This window comes from Primulina eburnea, chromosome 2 (genome assembly GCF_022965805.1).
Source record: "Primulina eburnea isolate SZY01 chromosome 2, ASM2296580v1, whole genome shotgun sequence".
Lineage (NCBI taxonomy): Eukaryota > Viridiplantae > Streptophyta > Magnoliopsida > Lamiales > Gesneriaceae > Primulina > Primulina eburnea.
In genome coordinates this window covers 1,197,726-1,221,311 of record NC_133102.1, presented here as the reverse complement: position 1 = coordinate 1,221,311, position 23,586 = coordinate 1,197,726, and the positions used below count along the sequence as shown (strand labels likewise).

At 36.2% G+C, this 23,586-nt stretch overlaps 6 protein-coding genes and 1 non-coding gene across 8 annotated transcripts; 4 read left to right on the top strand and 3 right to left on the bottom strand.

Annotated features, from left to right (window-relative positions):
* The first annotated feature begins 1,873 nt into the window (after positions 1 to 1,873).
* On the top strand, positions 1,874 to 6,998 carry LOC140816959 (uncharacterized). Its single transcript, XM_073176484.1, has 4 exons — positions 1,874 to 2,600; positions 4,228 to 4,383; positions 4,471 to 5,157; positions 5,563 to 6,998. The coding sequence occupies exons 1-4, from the start codon at positions 2,253 to 2,255 to the stop codon at positions 6,673 to 6,675; spliced, it is 2,304 nt and encodes a 767-aa protein (XP_073032585.1). The 5' UTR covers positions 1,874 to 2,252; the 3' UTR covers positions 6,676 to 6,998.
* A 596-nt stretch (positions 6,999 to 7,594) lies between these two features.
* TRNAR-CCU (transfer RNA arginine (anticodon CCU)) lies at positions 7,595 to 7,667 on the bottom strand. Its single transcript has one exon. It is a non-coding gene; the product is annotated as a tRNA-Arg (tRNA).
* Positions 7,668 to 7,766: 99 nt separating this feature from the next.
* LOC140824436 (uncharacterized) lies at positions 7,767 to 9,954 on the top strand. The gene is made up of 8 exons (XM_073186027.1): positions 7,767 to 7,946; positions 8,021 to 8,227; positions 8,361 to 8,472; positions 8,663 to 8,733; positions 8,818 to 8,877; positions 8,974 to 9,080; positions 9,389 to 9,482; positions 9,838 to 9,954. Exons 1-8 carry the CDS (start codon positions 7,826 to 7,828, stop codon positions 9,936 to 9,938), a joined length of 873 nt encoding a protein of 290 aa, XP_073042128.1. The 5' UTR covers positions 7,767 to 7,825; the 3' UTR covers positions 9,939 to 9,954.
* A 132-nt stretch (positions 9,955 to 10,086) lies between these two features.
* Positions 10,087 to 11,165, bottom strand: LOC140823974 (uncharacterized). The gene is given in 4 exon segments (XM_073185580.1): positions 10,087 to 10,234; positions 10,236 to 10,257; positions 10,345 to 10,479; positions 11,156 to 11,165. Coding segments are annotated over 4 exon segments (315 nt in total).
* Positions 11,166 to 11,623: 458 nt separating this feature from the next.
* LOC140824435 (universal stress protein A-like protein) lies at positions 11,624 to 12,907 on the top strand. Its single transcript, XM_073186026.1, has 4 exons — positions 11,624 to 11,962; positions 12,070 to 12,173; positions 12,285 to 12,403; positions 12,501 to 12,907. The coding sequence occupies exons 1-4, from the start codon at positions 11,677 to 11,679 to the stop codon at positions 12,592 to 12,594; spliced, it is 603 nt and encodes a 200-aa protein (XP_073042127.1). The 5' UTR covers positions 11,624 to 11,676; the 3' UTR covers positions 12,595 to 12,907.
* A 444-nt stretch (positions 12,908 to 13,351) lies between these two features.
* Positions 13,352 to 16,001, top strand: LOC140816950 (probable glycosyltransferase At5g03795). The gene is made up of 3 exons (XM_073176474.1): positions 13,352 to 13,856; positions 14,520 to 15,084; positions 15,296 to 16,001. Exons 1-3 carry the CDS (start codon positions 13,493 to 13,495, stop codon positions 15,783 to 15,785), a joined length of 1,419 nt encoding a protein of 472 aa, XP_073032575.1. The 5' UTR covers positions 13,352 to 13,492; the 3' UTR covers positions 15,786 to 16,001.
* Positions 16,002 to 18,937: 2,936 nt separating this feature from the next.
* LOC140816940 (binding partner of ACD11 1-like) lies at positions 18,938 to 22,447 on the bottom strand. 2 transcript variants are annotated; one of them, XM_073176453.1, is made up of 8 exons: positions 22,228 to 22,447; positions 22,049 to 22,152; positions 21,886 to 21,961; positions 20,789 to 20,860; positions 20,642 to 20,704; positions 20,046 to 20,386; positions 19,783 to 19,906; positions 18,938 to 19,183 (listed from the first exon to the last, which is right to left on the bottom strand). In XM_073176453.1, exons 1-8 carry the CDS (start codon positions 22,231 to 22,233, stop codon positions 19,163 to 19,165), a joined length of 807 nt encoding a protein of 268 aa, XP_073032554.1. In that variant the 5' UTR covers positions 22,234 to 22,447; the 3' UTR covers positions 18,938 to 19,162. The 2 variants fall into 2 exon arrangements, with proteins under 2 accessions (XP_073032554.1, XP_073032564.1); XM_073176463.1 differs by having other exon boundaries at positions 20,046 to 20,383.
* Positions 22,448 to 23,586: the final 1,139 nt, after the last annotated feature.

Here is a 23,586-nt window from a genome sequence, read left to right as displayed (position 1 = left end):
TTAATGACTTTAGATTATAAATCACATATTAACTATAATTGTATTAAATAAATTCGATAATTTATCTCTTAGGAAAGAAATATTTGTTCTTACTGTTTGAATAATCGAAACATGATGTTTTCGGTATTTGAATGTTGTATAATTTAAAAGATTATAATTACAACGCTATCATTACCTATTATTTTTGGAAAAATGGCACAAATCCGATCTAACAATCGATATTTAAATCAATGACATGTATTCGATTTCAATATTATCATATATCATTTTACACATGGATTAGAAAAGTAAAGTATCCATCGTGAAGACCCGAACAACGTGTCCACCTCCCAAATTAAAATATATGATCCCTAACTGGAAATGATAGAAGTAGCAGTACAACGTTATGGTTTGCATTTTTACAACAAGGTCTGCATTATTACCATTACATATTACGATAATAATACCAAATGTTGGACACTGTCACTATCCCGAGGCCAATACAAAAATTATTAATTAGGTACGTCATAAAGTGCAAGTGGACCCTTACTACAAGATTAATCATCCATTCTTCCCACCAAGGAACCAAATAAAATAACATCACCTTTTTTTTCAAAAAAAATTCCTAAATCTAGGGTTCTTTGTGTAATTTGTGTTTGAGATTACTAATTACAAAATTGAAGTGAATTTCAAATCCATTCATTATCGGATCATGCAATTTCAATATAATACAAGCTAAATTTCACTTACATCTGATACGAATTTTACTTGAAATTCTTCTTTGAGCACAAAGTTATTTAAAATATTTTGAATCTCATTTACAAGATTTTGATGAGTGGATTATAAACATTAACGGTCGTAACATGAGCTATACTGAAAAAGATCGTTTCTTGGATTTCTCAAGATTGCAAGAGATTATATTTTTGCAAATCGTGCACAGTATTGACTTATATGTCCAAACAAAATGCCATCCCATCCAAATTATAAAGGTGAATATTCAATATCTCATGGTTCGATAGTTTGACTTTTATTTTGATTATAGTTATACTTATTTTGGATTCATAATATAATCACACCATAATTACTTTTAAATTAGATTTTAAGAGGTCAACGGGGCAATCCCACTCCGTCAAAATTTGACCAAGAACCATGTTATATATATCACACACTCTGAATTATGAAATCGTCAATGTTCTTATCCATAAATTTTATTTCAGTACTATTTGATTTATTTAGCTTAACCAAATTTGAATACGAAATTTCAGAATTTTCAAAATCCAATCATACAAGATCACAAAAATGAATAGTAATAAACCGAAAAGTAGATATTTTGTCTATCTGGTTCATATCTACATTGAAGAATAAAGTTTTTAACGTAAAAAGAAATACACGAGACTTTCTGTGTAAATAAGAAGAATAAGTCTCTTGTGAGACGGTTTCACGAATTTATCTGTGAGATGAGGCAATCCTACCGATATTTCAAATAAAAAGTAGTACTCTTAGCATAAAAAATAATACTTTTCATAATGACTCAAATAAGAGATCTGTCTCACAAAATACAATTCTATAGGAAAAATTATATGTATTTGTTTACAAACCGTCTCATACAAATTTTTCCAAATAAAAAAGACAAATCTAAATCATCTTAGAGCTATAATGACAGGAAAAACCCCATAGAAAAAAAATATATGTATTTGTTTTACAAAAATATTAATATAATTTATCCATATATGAACATAACAGATATAATCGCATTAAATTAAATTGAATACATAAAAAACAGGAAATCTGAAATTGAAAGAGGATAACTAGACGTCAGAAGTAACCCAAATACCTAATCTTGATTTGTTGACCTTAAAAGCTCCAAACTTGGTCAACTTTCTACTCACCACGCCGTTTTCATTGGCAACAAACTCACCATTTTTAGTTTTTATAATCCAATTTCATAATTATATTCAAAACCAGATAGATAACGGCAAGATCTTCTCTATTTTTCTTTCCATCCCACTCACTTTTCAGGAGGAAAGTCCGCATTTTTTTTAAAAAAGAAGAAAGAAAGAAATAAAAAACACGGTCGCATTGTGGAGAACTTGCATTTGTAGGATCAAGAAAAACCCATGTAGAATTCTCATATCTTTCGTTGTTTTCTTGTATTATCGGTTATATATCTCACCTAACATACGATATCTTCAAAATTTCGAGAAAAGTAGGACTATTTGTCTCAAATTTTCTCGTTTCCCCATCTCTTTTCTGTTTCTTGGATTGATAATAAGATGGTGGTGAAGATGATGAGGTGGAGGCCGTGGCCTCCACTGATTTCAAGAAAGTACGAGGTTAAACTCATAGTGCAGAGGCTCGAGGGTTGTGATTGGGTGTATGAGGGTGCAGAGAAGGATAATGGTGGCCTTGCGGTGGAGATCAGGTGGAAGGGTCCCAAGATTTCGCTGGGTTCGTTCAGGAGGACTGTTAAAAGAAACTTTACCAGAGCGGAGGCTGTGAAACAGGGTCAAAACGGCGGCGTTCTGGTGGAGTGGGATGAGGAATTTCAGAATGTTTGTAATTTTTCTGGGTACAAGGATAGCGTGTTTCATCCCTGGGAGATCAATTTTACTGTTTTGCATGTGAGTTACTTGCTTTGACTTCTTCCTTTTTTCCCAATAAATGAATATTAAATTTTTGTTTATGCATTTTATTGGGTTTCTCTTCCCTTCATTAATTCTTTTCGAAACTTTTTGTTTCCCTTTGATTTACTTTTATGTCGAGTTTTTTTATGGGTTTCGGATTTCGATTTTGCCCCGTATACTTCGGCTATACAGTTAGAAATATGGCCATGTTGACTTGCCAACTCTTCCAAGGTTCACACAATTAAGAAATAATTGCTCAAACTGTTAGTTAGAATGTAGGATATGCTGATAGTTTCTTTTCTATGCATTGTGGACGATATTTTTTTGGTTCTGTTGGTAGCACCATTTATCTGTGTTTGTTCTCAATCTTATCACTCATCCTTGTATGAGAACGTCTTTATGATTTTAACAGACAAATTGATTCTTTAATCTTGAGTTCTCAATCTTATCACTCATCCTTGTATGAGAACGTCTTTATGATTTTTACAGACAAATTGATTCTTTACTCTTGAGTTCTCAATCTTAACACTCATCCTTGTATGAGAACGTCTTTATGATTTTTACAGACAAATTGATTCTTTAATCCTGAGTTATAAGTGCAGTTGCTGAAAACCCGTCAGTTGAAATTCATTTTTGACTGTCTAAATAACTCTTTGCGAAGTTTCATTTACTGAAGTCGAATGCACTCCCTAAATGGTGATCTCTTTTCAATCAATTCAAGGGTTTACAAATGTGATCTCTTCACATCCATGATTTATATCATGACGGGTTTTTGTTATCATTTAGCCGCCGTTTTGGGAATCTGTTGGGCCTTTATTATTCATATTATTTGGTAGTGTATGTTCTTGTTATTATGTGGCTATAATTGGATCGTGTTAGATGCTATTCCCGTGTGTAAGTAGTTGTAGATTGAGGATTTGCATTGTGATTTTTATGTTTTTTGATTCTGATAATGATCTTCATTGAGCATTTTTATGTTGATATGCGTGGAGATTTGTGCTTTTAGTTTGTTCGATTCAACGACCGTGTGTATCATGTAATCCTGCAACTTCAGTGCTAACTGTTTGTAGATTAAGGATCTTTGTCCAGAACAAGGTACCAATGAATGACACTTGTAAGGACTTTAGATTGTACATTAATTCTCTTGATAACGGTCACATGTGACAAATAATTAACTGAGTTAACTGGTAACACTTTTGACTTATACGAACAAAAAAACCATTGGCATCTGAATTTTTGTCTTGAAGAATGATCTATGTATGCATTACCATATTGCAGATCCTTCATTGGCAACTTTACATTGATGGAAAACACTTGCTGCCACTTTGATTAGCACATCAATTTCCTGCGTATTCGAATTCCAAACATGCATGACTTAAGAAGCAAATGATTTTTAATAAAAAAATTAGTTAGCCGTAATTGCATTCAGTTGAGTTGTTACTTTAATATTTCTACCTTTTTCTTCATTTACAATTAGATTAGCTCTATGCTGCTACATCATCGGTTTTGAATTATCTAGAATCAGATGTTTTTAGAAATTTTGAATTACTAATTATCGTGTGAGAAAAAGTAGTCTTTAGAGAGATTATTTTTATAGTATTTAAACCGTTTTGCATTGCATCAGGAGCCGAATCAAGGAGTGAAGAGCAAGTTTTCTGTCATTGGTTTGGCAACCTTAAACCTTGCTGATTGTGCTTCAAAGACTGATGGCTGTGTGACTGAAGTCAAAATTCCTTTGGCAGTTTCTAGAACTGTGGTCGAGCATCGTCCTTTGCTCTGTGTGAGTAACTGATATTTAACATCATTTTTTAGTTTTAATTTACCGACACTTACTTCTGACTATGTCCCATTTTTATCTATATTCCAGATATCTCTCAGCTTGTTGGAACTTAGAAGTGCGCAAGAAACACTGGAATTGGTTTCAAGTCCAATTGTGCCTGTTCCATCCCCTTCAGTGTCCGGAGAATCTTCCACGGAGAAAGATGAGGTTTCAGCCCTTAAAGCTGGTCTCAGAAAGGTTAGAATTTTTACCGAGTACGTGTCATCTCGAAGAGCCAAAAAAGCTTGCCGTGATGATGAGGGTAGTGAGGGGAGGTGCTCTGCCAAGAGTGAAGAGGGTGAATTTGCTTACCCATATGATTCTGACTTCGCTGAAGAATCCGTAGAAGGAGAATCCGAGGAAAACAAGGAGGATCCCAAATTTCGGAAGTCATTTAGTTATGGCACGCTGGCATATGCTAATTATGCAGGCGTGTCATTTTACTCCAGTGCAAGAATCAACAATGAGGATGAGGACTGGATTTACTATAGCAACCGCCGTAGATCAGATGTTGGCTGCTCACTAAAAGATGAACTAGGATCGATTATTACCGAGCCTTCCTTAATACAAAACTCTAAACGTAGTATATTACCTTGGAAGAAGAGGAAGTTGAGTTTTAGGTCCCCTAAATCTAAAGGCGAGCCATTACTGAAGAAAGCATATGGAGAAGAAGGTGGTGATGATATAGACTTTGATAGAAGGCAACTGAGTTCTGATGAGTCACTCTCTTGTGGGGTAAGAAATTTTTTGTTTATTATTCACTTGCAAAATAAGAACCACAAAAATAGATGTTCTTTGAGCCCAAAATTACTGGTTATTTTGTGGTTGCTTAAGTACGAAGACTCGGTGCTGTTTTCATGCGGTACAGCGGTAGTCAGAAAAGATGTTATATCAGCTAATTATGCACTTTTTATTTATTGACAAAATTGTTCCTCATTTGGGAATACACCATCATCTATATTAACGAAAGCCTTCTTATTCTCCCACATGTTCCGGGTAACTTTATATCGATGCAATTTGCTTTAGGGAATGTGCGGTATTTGCCATTATATTTTATCGTAAAATACAACAATTGCATGCATTCCAACTTAGTAATATTTCTACTCAAAGTCTAATTAAGTGGTGGCTAATTTTCTTCAGTGGCATAAAATTGATGAATGCTCAAACGCAAACCGATCACCAGTTTCCGAGTTTGGCGATGACAGTTTTGCTGTCGGCACTTGGGAGCAGAAAGAAATAGTCAGCAGGGATGGAAGTATGAAGATTCAGACACAAGTCTTCTTTGCCTCCATTGATCAGCGAAGTGAACGTGCTGCAGGAGAAAGTGCTTGTACGGCCCTCGTCGCTGTTATTGCTCACTGGTTGCAGACCAATTCTGATCTCATGCCTATAAAATCACAGTTCAATAGCTTGATCAGAGATGGCTCCTTGGAGTGGAGAAAACTTTGTGAGAACGAAGCGTACATGGAACGGTTCCCAGACAAGCACTTTGATCTTGAGACAATTCTCCAAGCGAAAATATGCGATCTTGTTGTAGTTCCTGGGAAGTCATTTATCGGCTTTTTTCATCCGGACGAAAAGGTGGGTGGAAACTTTGATTTTTTGCAAGGCGCAATGTCCTTTGACAATATCTGGGACGAAATTAACCATTCATTGAAAACCGACGCTCAAGTTTTCATTGTCAGTTGGAATGACCATTTTTTCGTCCTCAAGGTTGAGAAAGATGCCTATTTTATTTTCGACACACTAGGTGAGCGACTGCATGAGGGATGCAATCAGGCATACATACTGAAATTCGACAGGAATACAACCATCTATAAACTGCCAAATACCGAACAACCATTGGAAGAAAAACCCATGGAAGAGCAGGCTGCCGTTTCTCCAGCAGTGGAGTCTTTGGACTCAGGTGCTCAGCCAAACAGCTCAGGGGAATATTCCAAAGAAGAAACATCAGTTACAATACCTGAGGAACATATGAAAGATGAACCTGAAGAAGAGGTGGTTTGTCAAGGGAAAGAATCGTGCAAAGCGTACATAAAGAGTTTCTTGGCAGCAATTCCAATTAGAGAACTACAGGAAGATATCAAGAAAGGCTTAGTAATGTCAACACCCCTTCATCATCGACTCCAGATCGAGTTTAACTTCACGCAATTACGGCAACCAGCATCATCAGATACCCAAGGTTGCTGCTACTTCAACACTGCGCCAAGAACCCCGGTAGCTGTACATTTGAGTAGCCTGACTATGGACTGACTTTATTTTCTTCCCAAAGGGACACCAAAAATAGCTTGTTGGGGGTGTCTAGGATTCAGAACTACAACCATCTTAGGTAGGAGTTAGTTTGATTCACCACATGTTGAATTGCCTATATATCACGTAAATGACTGCTGACAACTGATCTTTGTGCTGCGTAATCTTGTTGAATGACTCCTTCAATTTAGATAACCAACATCAACATGTGTGCATAAGCATAATTTTATGAGTTTTATTCTTCAACATTTGTCGTTGTAAGAGATTAATTTCTGAAAGGATTTGGTTGCACATGTTCTTGCTTATTGGTGCATGCGTGCAAAGTGTAATAACGATTTTCGGTAAGCCATTCTTAGTTTTTTTGTAACTAGATCTGTTACATATTGACTTATCATCATGTTAATAGAACTCTTTTTGGGGGGAAAAAGGACGGGGAATCAAATGAATGTCTTAATTTTCATCTGTGTTTTAATCTGTTTCTGAGCATGAAAAATAAAAATTGAACTTGATTTATTAATCTATACTATTATATTAAGGATGAGCACATGATAGTAACTACCTAGAGGACATCTATACTATTATATTAAGGATGAGCACATGATAGTAACTACCTAGGAGGACACCAAGTTTTTTTTTCAATTTTATCCTTACATGATATTAATATTACACTTTTGTTTTTTGTTATTTTTTTTTCAAATTTCAACACACACTTTTATTTATTTTTTTATTTCAACAATTTAAATATCAATTTAGTCACCCCATAAATTATCAAATTATACTTTAGTACATTGATAATGATAAAAAAAAAATTTACACACGCATCGCGTGTGTATAGTCACTAGTATTTTATTAAATGTGACATAGCCAGAGTGCCAGACTACAACGGAGAAATTTTAAAAAGTTTGATAAAAATGAATTGAAGCGCGCCAGGTAGGGGTCGAACCTACGACTTTCTGCTTAGGAAACAGACGCTCTATCCACTGAGCTACAGGCGCTTTTAATATATGTATTTACAACGTAATTTATATATATTCTTATATTAAAATATAAGAGATTTTTTATTTGTTATTATTTCAACCTTTACCCAACGAAATTGTTTCAAAAAAAAAGGGCGGTCGCAGATCTCGAGAGAGTCAGGGAGGGAGGAGCGAAAATGGCGTCCGTGGAGGAGTCGATTGGGAAATTCAGCAAGACGGTGGCGAAATTCTGCAACCACCTCCAAAGTAGCGGTGCAGCACTCAAAGAGTCCGTCGACCGCCGTCCCATACCTCTCGGTAGCAATTCATTTCCCCCTAATCAACAGGTTGATTGATAGTGCTGTTCTCGATCTCTTTATTTATATGCGTAGACTCTGCGTCCACTACCTTCATACAAAGCGTTAATCGGAGGGTAAATGCTGCCGGTGTTGACTTGAACATGCTGGAATCGATGACCTTCGGAACGGTTTCCTTTGAGGAGCTTTTGGGGCACTGCAATGAGGTCTTGAAGAAGAATCAAAGCGATCTTCTTGCCCTCCACGATCACCTCGGCTCATCATCCAACTATAACCCACCTCGTACGTTTTTTTTGGCACTAATTTGTACTTATGCCACTTTCGTCGGCAATACTGGTGCTTTGGGTAGCAAGGGCTTTCTCCTTATTTTAATTCGATATTCGAGATTTACTTGGTTTTTCCTTGGCTTTATTAGTTGATTTAGATGAAGATTTGGACGTAGAAGATTGCGATTTGGAACATTTCTCCACGGGTAGTGAAGATTTAGGATTGAAAAAGAATAACTTGGTTGAAGAAGAAGACCCTTTGTATCCTTATTAATTCAATGCACAGCAACACCAATATGATGTCGATTGTAGGAGTCATAAAACGCTTCACATATGTTTTTTTCATTTAACTGGTTTGTGTTTGTAATCTAATCTATTGAAAATGCGTGAGAACGGATTTGTATGCTTTTCTGCTTACATTTACTGCTCAAGCACTTAACTAGTGATATAGGCTTGATGATTCACTGAGTTTAAAGAAGTTTGGAATTTCTGATGTTTGTCTTGCAACAATTGCATCTCAAGGTGAGTTGACTCTTTACACAAGAGCATAAATCCATTTACGCATTTGTTATAAAACGAACATTTTCTATCGTCCATATTTTGAAGATAGGAGAATGGATGAACCTGATTTTGACCCCCACATGGATAGTTTGGAACCGATCCAAGGTGTGTACATATACTTAGTTCTTTATATGTTACAGCTCTGTCTTCTTTCAATTGCAACATATAGTTGATCAATCCAGATGTTTATGCTGAACCCAGGTGAAACAAGAGACAATTTAAGCCAAGGTAAAATTTGTCTTTTAAAAGTCTCGAGAGATGATTATGAAAGTCTTCCCAAACACATGAAAGGTTTGGCATCTTGGGAGGTACATTTTATTGTCAATTTTTACGATACTGGCTTCTAGTAACTGAGCAAGAAACTGAGTACTGCCTAAATATTCCATTCTTTTTAGTACTACCAAATCTCCAATATATCATCTGTTCAATTTTCTTATCATGTATTTACGTTAAGTACATGATATTAATTCACGCGCATTATTCGGATTAGAGTTTTGGACTGAAAATTAACGCCCAACATGTTGTCTTACATAAAACAAAATATCATCTTTATGTTCTCCATTGCTATCCATCGTCTAGGTTGCCTCCATAAAATATTCAAGTTTGTCATTCTCAGGATCTATCTACTGCTGTTGAAAAGATGAACGCATACATAGGGAGGAAACATCAAGACTCTTTCCGTCAAGAGGAAATTGAATTGCTAGAACTGGGTATGTCTTTACGCTTAACATACTCAATGGGGAGTGTGTTTTGAAATTCGATAGTTTAATTCTACTTTATCAGTTTTGATGATTTTGATTCAAGAGAATTTCAAATTTTCCCATAAAAAACCAAATCCATCATTCAAATAGAACCTTATACTATTTCTTAATCTGAAATCCGTCCGGTTTGATGAAGGTCGGTCATCTCGTCAGCAGCAAATTCCCTGCCGTTTAACTCTCATAGTACCTGTGACTCTAATACAAGAAACTTCCACAACTTGACTAACTCATTGCGACTCAAACTCAAAATCTCACCGCTAGTCTAACGGACTGATCATGCTTTATTTTGGTTTATGTTGTGCAGGTTTCAAAGCAAGATCATATCTTCTGCTGCTCATAAAAATGAATCGGGTGAATGTCGAGACAAAGACAGGTGTGATCTCTTACAGAGTGTTGCAACAATGAACCAATTTGCTTTTTTTTTTTTTAAAAAAGAAGAATTCGTGTGCAACAATTATTTAGTGTGATTGTTTTCCGATTGAAAATTTATATGGTAAAAAGTTTCACTCTTCTCCAACTTCAAGAGACAAATCCGCATTGTATAGTCGGTCTGTCACACTTGACATCTCTCGGCTGCCACATGATTTATTATATCACGTGAAATGAAAGGTAAAAATGCTGTTGGGATTGTCGGTTTGTATCGACGATATGCATCCGATGGCTTTATTATGAGAACAGGACACTTTGCTTGGTGAGCCACAGTCACTTACACTTCCTAAGTAAGGCCTTTGTCACGAATAAATCCAATCTTTTATTATTTTTTTAAGATTACTTCCTCAAGGTGTGAAGTTTTCAAGTAGTAATTTTTTGTATCTTTTAATTTGACCAAGGCCGCGGCTACCTACAACAATGAGATCAGCATGCATTTGTTCTGCGGCTTCACATATCATTTCCTTTGGATCAACTTCGAGAATTGATGCACTAACTTTGTCCCATTTAAATGTAACTGGGAGAAAAGTTTTCTAAAAGTGAAGGTTCAAAATTTCATCGAAGCTTATTTGAAACTTCAAGAAATTAGCTACAGAAGTATAAATTGCGAGACAATATGCAGGAGAACTAACTCGTGCTCCTGCGCACATGCAAGCTGCGTGAGCGAGTAGGGTTTCTTGTCGATTTCTGTTTGCAGATTGAGTTGTCGACGTCGCAGGAAACACAACTACATATATGCAATGCAACAAGTTGGAATATTCGTTATATATATATATATATATGTATATATTATATATAAAAGGAATGACAAGTCTTTCTTGGACTCCTGGAAAGACAGTGGGGGAAAGGCTACAAGACATGGATGATTGTAATTGATGGGATGGTGGAATATGTTGCAAGTTTCGGAGAACAAATAAACTCTCCTGGCTCTCATCGATCGCCCCTATCACCTTATTCGTACCCTTGTTTGGTTATTATCGATTTATACAAATGGGATTTACAAACTAATAATTTTTATTGTAGATATACATTTGCACACATTTTTATATTCTTTAAAATATAAATTAATTCACTTATAAAATAAATGTGAGCCAAAAAAAAGGCTCCGTTGCATTGATAATTTGTTTGGAATAATCATGTACTCTCCGATATGTTTTCAATATTGGCTCTTCAATTTTGGTCATCGACCTTACTTTCAGGCATCTTATTATTATAGATTCACAAAAACTTGTTTGTTTTTTATTCGAATTATTCATATATTACATAAAAAATATTAAAAATGACTCACTTATAAATTTTATTTATGCACGACAAACTGATAAGAGTAAGCCAAACCGATAGGTCTCCATCGACGTGGCCGCATTTGCATGCATTTTTCGGATATTTCTTTGCGCATGCAAGACAAGTGTTATTTTTTATTTATTGTTAGGAGACTGTCACTATCTCCCTCTCTTCTCTGAGACAAGAAAGACAATTTTAAAATTTAGATGATCCAATCCATACATTTAACTGTGCTTTAGGAATTAAATATTTAAATATATAATCCAAGTAAATAAAATTTACAAAAAGAAAAGATATAATTTTAAAAGTAAATAATTCATATTAATTTGTGCCGAAAGGGTATTATGCATATATATAAAACCATCGCGTCAACAGATTTTATTAATTTATCGAAATCTAAAATATTTGGCCATCATCCCAAAGTGTACAAGCTATGGACACCGGAAGGGAGCTGCCGCAGACGAGTGCCAGGGAGCCAGCTGAGGGAGCGGAGTCGCAGCCCTTGACCGCATCGGAGTCTAAGAAACTGAATATTTTGGTGGCTCTTGATGAGAGCGACGGCAGTTTCTACGCCCTGAGTTGGGCTCTCGATCATTTCTTCACTAGTTTGGTCACCGCGGCTGGCGGAGATCCCGCTCACGATCAGTTAGATTCAAGCATGGTTACTCTAGTCAATGTCCAGCCTCTTTTCCATCCTTTCATCTACCCTGCTGGACCAGGTGTGTGTACATATATACTGTATACACACACATATATATGAAAATTTTAGATAGTCTGTTGTTGTTTATATATGTATGTCATGTGTGTGTGTGTGTTGTGCATGCAGTTGTGTACGCGACACCAGCAGTGACTGAATCTGTGAAGAAAGCCCAACAACAAAATTCTGCTGCTATACTCGGTCGTGGTTTGCAGATGTGCAAAGAGAAGAAGGTTTGCCGGCGAGAGCCATCATTTACTTAATTACTTCCATTAATTTATGCATATATATGATCCCTATATATATCCCAAGATATATTAACCTTTTCGTTCTTGGGGTTTCAGATAAAGGCAGAACCTTTGATCCTTGAAGGGGATCCAAAAGAAAAGATCTGTGTGGCTGCTGAACAATTGCATGCCGATGTCTTAGTTGTTGGAAGCCGTGGCCTCGGCGCCATTAAAAGGTACGTAATTATAAATTTATCAATTTTTAGTTATTTCATAGATATTGAAGTCAAATTTATGATTGGTTCAAAAATTTTGCTGTGTATTATGTTGCAGGGCGCTGCTGGGAAGTGTTAGCAATTACTGCGCTCACCATGTTCGTTGCCCGGTTCTTATTGTGAAGCCGCCTGCGAAAGTTGCTCCTTCGTAACATGGAAGCTGCGCGCTTATAAATTGTGTTGTTTATTATAATATCAGTAGTCCATGTGGTTGAATTAAGTCTCCCTTCACTTTAATAGAACTCCACCCCACATTTTGAATTGCATGTATATTGATTCAACTGCATCTCTTTTTTAACACGAGACTTGGTGTATGTGTTGTGTTTGATGAACTCGATCGAGACTAGTTTATTTCGTATAGATATATAAAATATTCAAAATGTTTGGAGTTTGATTCGATTATAGCTGCCTATCCTACAATTATGTTTAAGAAAATGATTCCAAATGACATTGAAGTTTCCAACTTTTTTTAAAACGTAAGACGAATAGATCATTTATTTATATCAGATATTATTTTTTATTCTAAAAGTTTTCATAGATAAATAAATATATGTGAGATCGTGAAAATTCTTAAATGCTATTGGTCGATGCATACTAAGTATGTTAATATAATAACATGCAAATTATGGTAGCCACGTTGATTTCTTTGTTATGTGTTTAAAGGTAAGACAATGTTGAATTGTATGCACATGCATCAAAGTTGACCGCTGGTAAAACATGAAAAAATTGTGGGATTCGGTAATCGGATAAAACTAGAATAACTTGTAAATTAAAGGATTTTATATATTTCGATTAATTTAATTTAAAAATAAAAAATGTAAGAATAGTCGCTGAAAAATTTCATGTAATTTATTTACAAAGTCTGTATTTAATTTATAGAAAATGTTATATGTACACATGCTGTTATATATTGTCTTTGAAATTAAAAAATAATTGTTTCCAATATAGTCATTTAATGCCCCCAATCAATAATCATCTTCCTACTTGCTCCACTGTGCTGTACATTTTGCACTTTCCAACGTTCCCTAATGCCTAAGAATCATCACAGCAATGGCCACTTCGTCTTTATTCATCCACACTCTGCTCACGCGCCGCCGCGATCCTAGCACACATGTCTACGGGCTCAAGTCCCTTTACTTTTTCATGCCTGCCACCTTAGCTCTCACCACCTCCCTTATTATACTCCTCTACATATCCTCCACTTCCAATCTCTTCTTTATTCATCCTCGGCATCTCCAGATTTCCGGTTCTGGAGATGGGGATTTTTTAATTCGTGATAAACCCACAAAAGTTTTCACCTTTTATAGTCCGGAATCTGTTGGGTACGGCGAGATTCGTCGTTTTGCGGAGAGGGGGATTGTTCCGGGAGAGACCAAGGGTCGAAGTGATACGGGGTTTGATAAGAGATCACGCGGTATGTGGAATTTCATGTCTTTTCCTTCTTTAAGCTTGGTTGACTCTTAAAATATATATTTTTTTTTTTGGGAATATTGTTGTTTGTGGCTTTATTGTGCAAGTATCATCTGTGAAGGTGGAACATTGATGGAAATTTTCTCAGCTTGCTATAGTTCACTCTTTAGTCTTTCCGATGGAAAACAGATTTCTGTGTTATTTTGTTTAGCTATATTGATTGGTGAATGCTTGCTGCTGTGTCAGAAGGGATGTATCATCGACAGGCCGGCCTAGCCCGGGGAGCAGGGTTTTTAAAATTTCCAAATATCATTTATAACTTCTAAATTATAAGTTTCTCAGTCCAAAACAGCACCAACTTTTCTGCTCTGACTGTGTTAATATCGGTAGTCGGAGATTTTTCAGTCAGCATCAATTCATAATTGAGCAAACTTGGTTTCTTGTTTGGTGCCTCCTAGGTTGTTCGTCTGGTTAAAATGTACTGTTATACTTGTCCGCTTCCGAAGTCGAACTAGAATCTAATTTGGACATGCAATGTTATTCTGAGGCAATGATACTTGATGAATGCCACTAAAATGTTTGCTGCAGTCAAGACTCGGAATCTTGCAGTGCTTTCTAAAGTTGATTCCTTGTTTTTATGGTTCGAAATTGCTGGTTTTGTGTTCAGGGATGTATGATAGTGACGCAAAAATATTCCATGACAGAGATTCCTTCCTGAAGAACTACAAGGAAATGAATAGAAGCTTAAAGATATTTGTTTATCCACATAAACAGGATCATCCCTTCGCTAATGTGCTCTTACCCGTGGATTTCGAACCCAATGGTAATTATGCCAGTGAAAGTTATTTCAAAAAAGTTCTTGTAAACAGTCATTTCATTACAAAAGATCCTTCCAAAGCCGATCTCTTCTTTTTACCTTTTTCAATCACAAGACTCAGGCACGACCCTCGAGTAGGGATATCTGGTATCCAAGACTTTGTTAAAAATTATCTTACCAACATTAGTCGTGAGTACCCTTACTGGAATCATAGTGGGGGAGCTGACCATTTTTACGTTGCCTGCCATTCCATCGGACGTTCTGCAATGGAGAAAGCAGTTGAAGTTAAACTTAAAGCAATTCAAATTGTATGCTCTTCAAACTATTATCTTTCTTCTTATGTCGCTCATAAAGATGCATCTTTGCCACAAATTTGGCCTAGGCTGGATAACCCTCCAAATCTGGAACGTGACAGGTGTGTCGATGCTTTGAATATCTGTTGATTTGGTTGCATTTGGATCGATTTATTGAATTAATCTTGACTGCAGAATGATCACATTCATCAATGCAATTTAAAACTAGCTTCTAAACTAAGCTATTCACCGGAGTTCTCTAACAAGGTTTATTGTTTTGTGTTAATTAGAATGATCTTAACCGATCCCAACTTGTTTTAAACAAACTTTCAGGTTCAAGCTGGCCTTTTTTGCCGGATCAATAAACTCGCCAGTACGCTCAAAGCTTCTTGAGGAATGGGAAAACGACACTGAGATATCTGTTCACTTTGGTCGCCTCGAAACACCCTATTCGGAGGAGCTTTTAAGAAGTAAGTTCTGCCTTCATGTCAAAGGATTTGAAGTCAATACAGCCCGTATAGGTGATGCATTGTACTACGGTTGTGTCCCTGTAATAATAGCCAATCACTATGATCTCCCTTTCGAAGATATACTTAACTGGAAGAGTTTTTCAATCACCGTTGCCACTTTAGATATCCCTCTTCTGAAGAAAATCCTCCAAGGAGTAAGCTCAGAGAAATATTTAATTTTACAAAATAATGTCTTAAAGGCGAGAAAACACTTTCAGTGGCATCTTTCTCCTCTGGATTATGATGCTTTTTACATGGTTATGTACGAGTTATGGCTTCGGCGGAGTTCTTTAAGAATCACTGTTTTAACTTAAGTAGATATAGTTCCAATGGGATGTTTCTGTATATTCTATCAACACGTATATAGTGACTGCAACTCAACCTCCACGAAACCAACCGATCCCCGACCACATGAATGGCTGCCGGCCGGTTGTGGTCGAATCAGCGAGTTGCTATAGTCGTATGTTTTGCTGCATTCCATTTGATCAAAACTTAAAACACCGGATCTGATTACTTCTACCACTTTTATATTTCTACATGTTTTGGTAGTTTCAACAGTCATATGCTCTGAACAAGATCAAACAATTTCTCCTACTAAAACTCAAATAAAAATTCATGACAACCCCTGCTGATCATTGTGATCCAACATAATGAATGATCGATCTAGTCACATATGATTTTGCGTACATTTTTGTTTCAAGATTCATAGTGTTTTAGGTTTAGAAACAAACTTACCGATCAAATCAGAACTTTAAGACTACCAAATGTTTTTTGCTATCTAACGATGTTGACACTCGTCAAATTGATGGTACTGCGTAAATTAAAATTGAAGTCGGCTTTACTTGAGCGAAGGAGAAGAAATGAATGGCAAAATCACTGTCTGTCTACTTTCTATCATACAAGACAACAGGATAACATATCGATTGTTTTTATACCGTCTTTGTTCTATCCAACGTTTGACTCAAGAACTACATTAACCAAAGTTATATTTCCTCTTATCATTCAGATCTTTCAATTTATTAGAGTTATATTTCCACTTGTCATTTAAATCTTTCAATTTATTATCCATATAAATATTATATGATCTTTATTAATTATCTTATTCCATGAACCAAACAGTCTTAGTTAGTAGATTCGGAGTTATAGACGGAATTATTTTAATGCCAGAATATGATTCTTGATATCAACATGGTTCTATTCAATTAGATTTTCTAATGCCCAATCCAAATAGCTTTACAAAATCTTTTGGAAATAAAAAAAAAAAATTCTATTTCATTGCCGCCGCTGCTTCTTTGTAGATTGAGAAGGTCAATGCATATAAATTTTGCAGATGGACTTGTACCAATACGGCAATACCATGCACGTAAATGATATGTTCCATTCAATCTGTTAGTGGAATAGGCATGAGAATCATAAGATATCTCATCGAAATCTTTGAATCCCACGAAATACATTCATTACATACAAAGTCAAAGAGAAACGTATCTACGCCAAAAAACAGATCCAAATCCAGAACATTGTTAAATGAATGAATGAAAGAAAGATAACGAATGAGACAGTATCAGATAAACTCATAACCAAGCTAGGTGAAGAAAATGAAATTTGACCTATCCTGTCGAACATGAATGTCAATCACACCTCTTTAACAAGGAAAAAGAAAGCACAATTTTATGAGTTATTCATCGAATAGATTCGACGGGGTTTCGTCGCCTCGAGTTCTAATAAATCGGTCACCTCCGATCCCTCCCCGAGAATATTCTTAGTTCCGACCTTGGAAAGTGGGGTGTGAGGAATGAAGCCTGGTCCGAGATCTTTCTCACGTTCCATGTCGCGACATGGAAAAAGATGAATCTTGAAACAGCCTCCATTCCAAACATCCCCCATCCTCGATACAATGACTCCGATATAATTTCGACAACGGCTTACAAATATTCTTGCGTTTTATATAAGATTTAGTAAAGAGAATCTTCCACCACCAAGGCCTGGAATAGTGTGCGGGAGCGGATAGACAAAAGGTTTAATAATAAAGGAGAAAAGGTAAAGGGTCCATGCATACAAGTTGAAAGACAAGTCATTTTACTGATTATGTGTGGCAATAACAATAGATAAATGACGGAACAAAGTGGAAAGGTTTTGGAATAGAGTTCTTGTCTTATTCTCAAAGTTTATTGAGGTATGGGCTACCTTTTATTTGTGTATAATGAATAATGGTGCATTGAAGATAACGAGATTCATAGTTAAAGAACGGAGCATGTACCTACGTTGCTTTCTATGTTTCCTGTTTTATGATTACAAAACAGGATAAGAACAATGGTATTAGAGTTCAACTCGAGATCCCTTTCGGATGTTTGAGATATCACATTAACTAGTTGATTCGCTCCTACCTAAGGCCGCAAAACTACAAGGGTTGATCCACTATTGAAAACACGTGCATACGATTTTTCATGTGGGCTATGCAATGAACTACGTACGTGAAAAATTATACGTGACTCATTGTATGACATTGGATCAACTCTTGCCTTAAAAGTAGGTTCGATTAATAATAACCTTAACTTCGTCTCTCTAGTCAAACATTGTGTGTTTTTGTTGATCAACCCGAGAAAGGAAGAAAATGAAACAAGTAATGGAGCGGACATGATGGAAGTTTTGATAATCAATTCGTGACAATGAGAGGTTTCCTATCATCACACTTGAGAGAACTTTCGTGTTGCCCCTTCAGCCTTATCATGAACTTCCTCGTCACATGCTTCCAGCACATGTCCCATCTCCTTTTTGGTGGTCCATTCTTTACATTAGCTCCAATAGATCAAACGTTGATCTTCTGCAACACTTTAAGTAACATCTATCATATTTTTAAACCATGCTATGATATCCAAACATTTAGCAGAAACCATACTACTTGTACTCGCAAGTCAGCCGGAAAATTTGCTATGCACGTGTTCTTGTTTCAAAATCGGTAAACAAGAAGACATGGACGGAGGTCATATAGAGACTATAATGGCAGAGACAATTCGTGTACAACTTTCATTTTCTTTGAATATTCCAGTCTTTTTGTTTCCAAATTGGCTGCCAAACCTTGGAAACACAAGTCTTTGGCAAAATCCCCGTTCCTTTGATAGCCTAACACATGACAGTATTTGATGATTTCTCGTGGGAACCACATTTTGTTCTTGATCACGTGATTTTTGAGTAATTCACTGTTTATTTTTGCAGGTAAATGTAAAGGCAATGGTTTGAAATTTTGGTTTCGATCACATGCATATCATAATTTCAAATAAAGATTGCACAAGGCCACCAAAGGTTAAGGGGCGGAGTAACATCTCTCCGGTGTAAAAATGAAAAACAATTTTGGCCTAGTTTGCACCTCTGTAGCTTCTTTTTTTTTTTACACCTCTGTAGCTTGACAACATCGAGGTGAAAATAATGAAATCAATACAAGGGAAAGAAATATAGAACACAATTTGCAGGTCCCTAAACATGGATTACATTTAGGCAAATGCCACGAAATCCACAACGCGGAATCAGTTCACACGCTACGGAATCCCCCCCACAAGGTTCAACAAATTAAAGCAATAACACAAATAATAGATCTCAGTGTATAGATTACATCAAAATCATACACAATATCTGACAAAGATTAACCAATAAAAAGAGAGAGACCAAGCGGTTTGCTGCAGGCTCCAACCTTGATTCATGCTGCAATTGATGAGTCCTGTAAATGCATGCAACCAAAAAGAAAGGAATATTAGAATCATATAGAAAAGTTGACGAAAGTATAACAATGATCTTTTTCACCATTACAAATTTGGTTTGGACAAGAGGTCTCGATCGTACCCATGAAGAGATTAAGGACTAGTCTAAGAAAACATGATAATTTGGTGAATCGATCTTATTTTATGCTATGGTATTATCCACATAACTAGAACATGTCCAAGCATGTCATCCAGAAGAATCGAACGAAACTGCAGAAGAGAGTACCAATATGCTGTAGTAGAAACTGACAGTCTAATAAAAAAAAAACGAAAAGTAAGCTCTAATCAAGTGTTATTATTAGAAAATATCAAACGGCATTCTCTATTAGAGCGTGAAAAGGTTGAGTAAAAAATAAAGATTTCGGAGGGCAGCACTATGCCGTACTGGTAAAGAGTCGTGGCTGACAAGTGACATGAGCAGAGACATATTTAGAGATGAATATAGCCAGAAACAGACAGAGAAACATCCCAAGCTCCGTATTCCGCCTCTTTGATTCCTCGTCTATACTGACGCATAAAACATCACATGGCACAGGAAAAAAGTGGGACTAGAATTAACCTTTGCAGTCAAATTAGAAATCGCCACACTCCACTTCTCTCTAGTTTTTACACCAGCTACTTGGCCAGCTTTAGCCACTTTGTTAAAAGCACCATTCAGCCAAGTTGTTCCAGCTGTCACATACCTGATAAATTCATAAAATTAAATCCAAATTGAGTCAATTCATCTAGTTTTCAACCAAGAGAATGCAAAAATCCTCTTCTTTTTTGCTTCCAGGATATAGTTACAGAAACGTTAAATAATACTGCACATAATTCACAAACCTGCTAGATTTGACAGCTGATCCAGTATCATTTAATTTCCTTTCTGCAGCCATAATAGCAGCTGTAGTTTTATCAGATACTTGAAATCTTTGATCCACAGATTTCACTTTCTCATTCACCACCGAAATTCCAACTGTAAATTTTTCTGAAAGCCCAACTCTCCTGTCAAAGGAAATAACTCTGGCAGATGCATTGGCAGTCAACCTATGTTTTTCATCAAATGCTTTGGCCTTGTTCACAGCATCTTGGCGTATAGCCGAACCTTTTGCAAGCATATTTGACACAACATCTTGGGCTTTAGTCACATACACTCTCCCATTATTTGGGCTCATTTTTCCCTGCTATGAGAGAAAAGAAAAACCGAGACTAAACAATCGAAATTCAAAGAACTTGAAAGGCAATGAATTAGTGGTCAACAATTGATAGACATCTGAACAAAGAGTGCAAATAATGTTATCACATCTTCTATGCTTGTGTTTGCTGCAATCCACATCATCAAAACCACCAAATGAGAACTTCAAAAGTAGTGCAAGTGCCACATTGTCATATAACCCACGTGCCATTAAAATTTTAACAAGTTTTATGTAATAAAGCACCTCAGAAACCGGAGAAGTATTAGCCTGGGAAACGCTCACATCATTGTCAGCAATCCTTACTTCCTGAAATTGCCAGTGCCTCAAAGTTAATTAAATGAATAACATGTTGAAGATACCATAAATATTGCATGTAGGGTTACCGGCTACCTGAATATCAGGTTGTGGTACATAATTTTGTACTGCCGTTATGGTAACCACCTGGTCCACGATGGTTGCTCCCTGCATGACAGACAACCAACACAATTATAAATATAAGATCCACTTGTCCCTGGTCTATTTCACAAGGTTTCTGAAAGTTCCAGGCGATCGGAGAACATATTGCCTTCAAAAAAATGTTGTGTTGGATATCAAATCCCATGCCGTAAAAATCGCAAACATCAATATGAACCTTGAGCCCTTGACTCAAAAATTGCCACAAGAGCATTGATTAGGAAGACAAGTCTCCAAACACGACGAGGTACAAAAAAATGTTCAATTTATAACAATTGTCTGAATGCCTGAGCGTTTCCATTCTGAAATATAGATTCTAACTTTACTATCCTGTCGTACATGATTATTGATGTCCAACAACCATTTGCAGATATAAATTCTAGTGTATGCATATAGAAATTCCATCCTGGTATTTCAGGTAACCCTATCCGTTAAAGATGTGATCCTGAAATTTTCATAAACTAATCATTGACCCACGAGTACAGGTGTACTACAAAAATATCAGATAATGAAGATAATAGTAAAGTTATCATACTTGCCCTCCATAAACTGGAAAACAAAGTGAGAAAATCATCGGTAAATAGCGGCAACGGGAGGCTTTTGAGATTATAAAAGATTACTTACAGTAACCATGATAACTCCTCGTACTTTTTGGCATAAGATATGAAAATCGCAGATCAGGCTTAACCTCCCCAGCGGCCGGCACAAATAATTATAAAAGTATTGTTTGGTGTGTATTTTGCACTTCAACTAAAAACAACATTAGTTGGGGCACACCTTCTCTTTGCAAGGGAAGTCCGTCGCAAGCCCCTTAAATTCAAAAATTCCCCCATTTTATGGTAATAATAAGTGGGATATGTTACTAAGGGACACTACAGAACTTCGTATATTCTAGGTCACTTGTCTGTTTAAGCCAGCGCAATAAACATACTTTCTCAAACTGTAAATAAACAATCAGAATTTGTTCGGAAAATAAAAAAAAAAGGCTTTAAATAATTTATTGGTAAAAAAGGAGGAAAAACAGAGAGCGTTACAGATAATAACAAGGCGATTTCTAGAGCCTTGGCATCCTTGAAGGTGACAAACGCAGTTTTCGCCTGCCCTGGCTCTCTGCAACCACACACAAGCACACCAAAATCGGAAACAATTCTAACTCAATTCAAAATCGAATCAAAGAGAATAAAGCAACAAGGTCACCTTCGGATCTCAACGTGTTCAATATCACCGGAAAACGAGAAGAACTCGTGGATTTCTCTCTCCAACGCTAGATCTGACAATCTCTTAACTTGAACCGTCCTCGTCTGCATCAAAAATTCAAAAACAATGTCAAGTACAACGAAACCGGAAGTAAAAGTGAACATAAAAACCAAAATTACCTGCATTGTTCGCTAAGTCTCCCCTTAATTCTCTGAACTTGTGCCAATAGTTGAAGAAGAACACGCGCGAGGATGTGTATACTTCGTAGATGCTCGACTGTTGGCAGGAGATTAGGAGAGAGAAGGGAGAATGTAAGGGGAGCGCAGGAGAATGTTAAAGTTGAATTCAAAGACTTTTTTCCTGCTTTAGTCTAATTTATCTGTCGTTAATAATTTTTCACATATCAGCGCTGGCAAGATTCCCGCTGGTGGTGTTTACAGTGTTGGGGGATTTTGGGATTAAGTTGTGTTTGGATGTTTGAGACGCAATAAACGGAAGAAATTTCAAATCGATCTATATTTTGTTTAAACAAACCTGAATTATTAAAAATAAATATATTAAACACTTGTATAAAAAAATAGAATAAATCAATGGCAAAACAATTTATTCATTTATTTTTTTAAAATATGTATCTATATTTTATCGACATTATTTATAAATATATACTTCCAACTCATTTTTACATTCTACGATAAAATCTACATTAGTTTAGAAATTATTATAAGTATTATGATATACTTTAACATAATATATATATATATATATATATATATATATATATAAGTAAATATGTTTTGGAGAAAAATATTGTATTAAAAATATAAATGGTAAAATATTTGGCTAAAAATAATATAAATAAGTACGCTTTTTTTGGTTGATTAATTTTAAAAATAATTCTATTTGACATATCCAATTCATTCTGCCACCATAGTGAGCTATAAAGGGCAAATCTTTCAGCTGAATCCGTTCGCAGGAAGGCGTTGCCTGCTGAAAAATGTTGTTACCTCTTCTATTCGTTTCTGAAAATCTGGTCTTGAATTACGAACAAAATAGCAGCAAAAAGATCAAGTCGAGGTAAGGATTATCCTTTGTCCGCAAGACGAAATTGCCAGTATCAAAGTGCTATACGTTGGAAGCAATCGTCACCAAGATGCAACGACTTCAATCAAGAATTTGCAGCACTACAAACTCTTGAATACCACGAACAAAAATTACGCAGAGCTTTTAAGTGTTTTTCGAAAATTGGAATATGACAAGAGGAGAGACCACAAAAATTTAGCAGCCTTTGAATATGGTTTGAGGGATTATTTATAGATAATCACCGGTTGTTTTGAAGAGACATGTTTCTCTATACCAGATGCGTAGAAGAGACACATTTTTAGGCAAAGGACACACGGTTTGGTGGAAAAACAGCCATGAACGGATGTTTAGAAGCCAAGGGACGCGCATGTTCTTCTGAAACAGTGCAACGCGCGCTGCCGCGCGACGCGCAACGCACTTTCACAGTAGGGCGCGCACCCTATTCTGGCCCGAGTGCG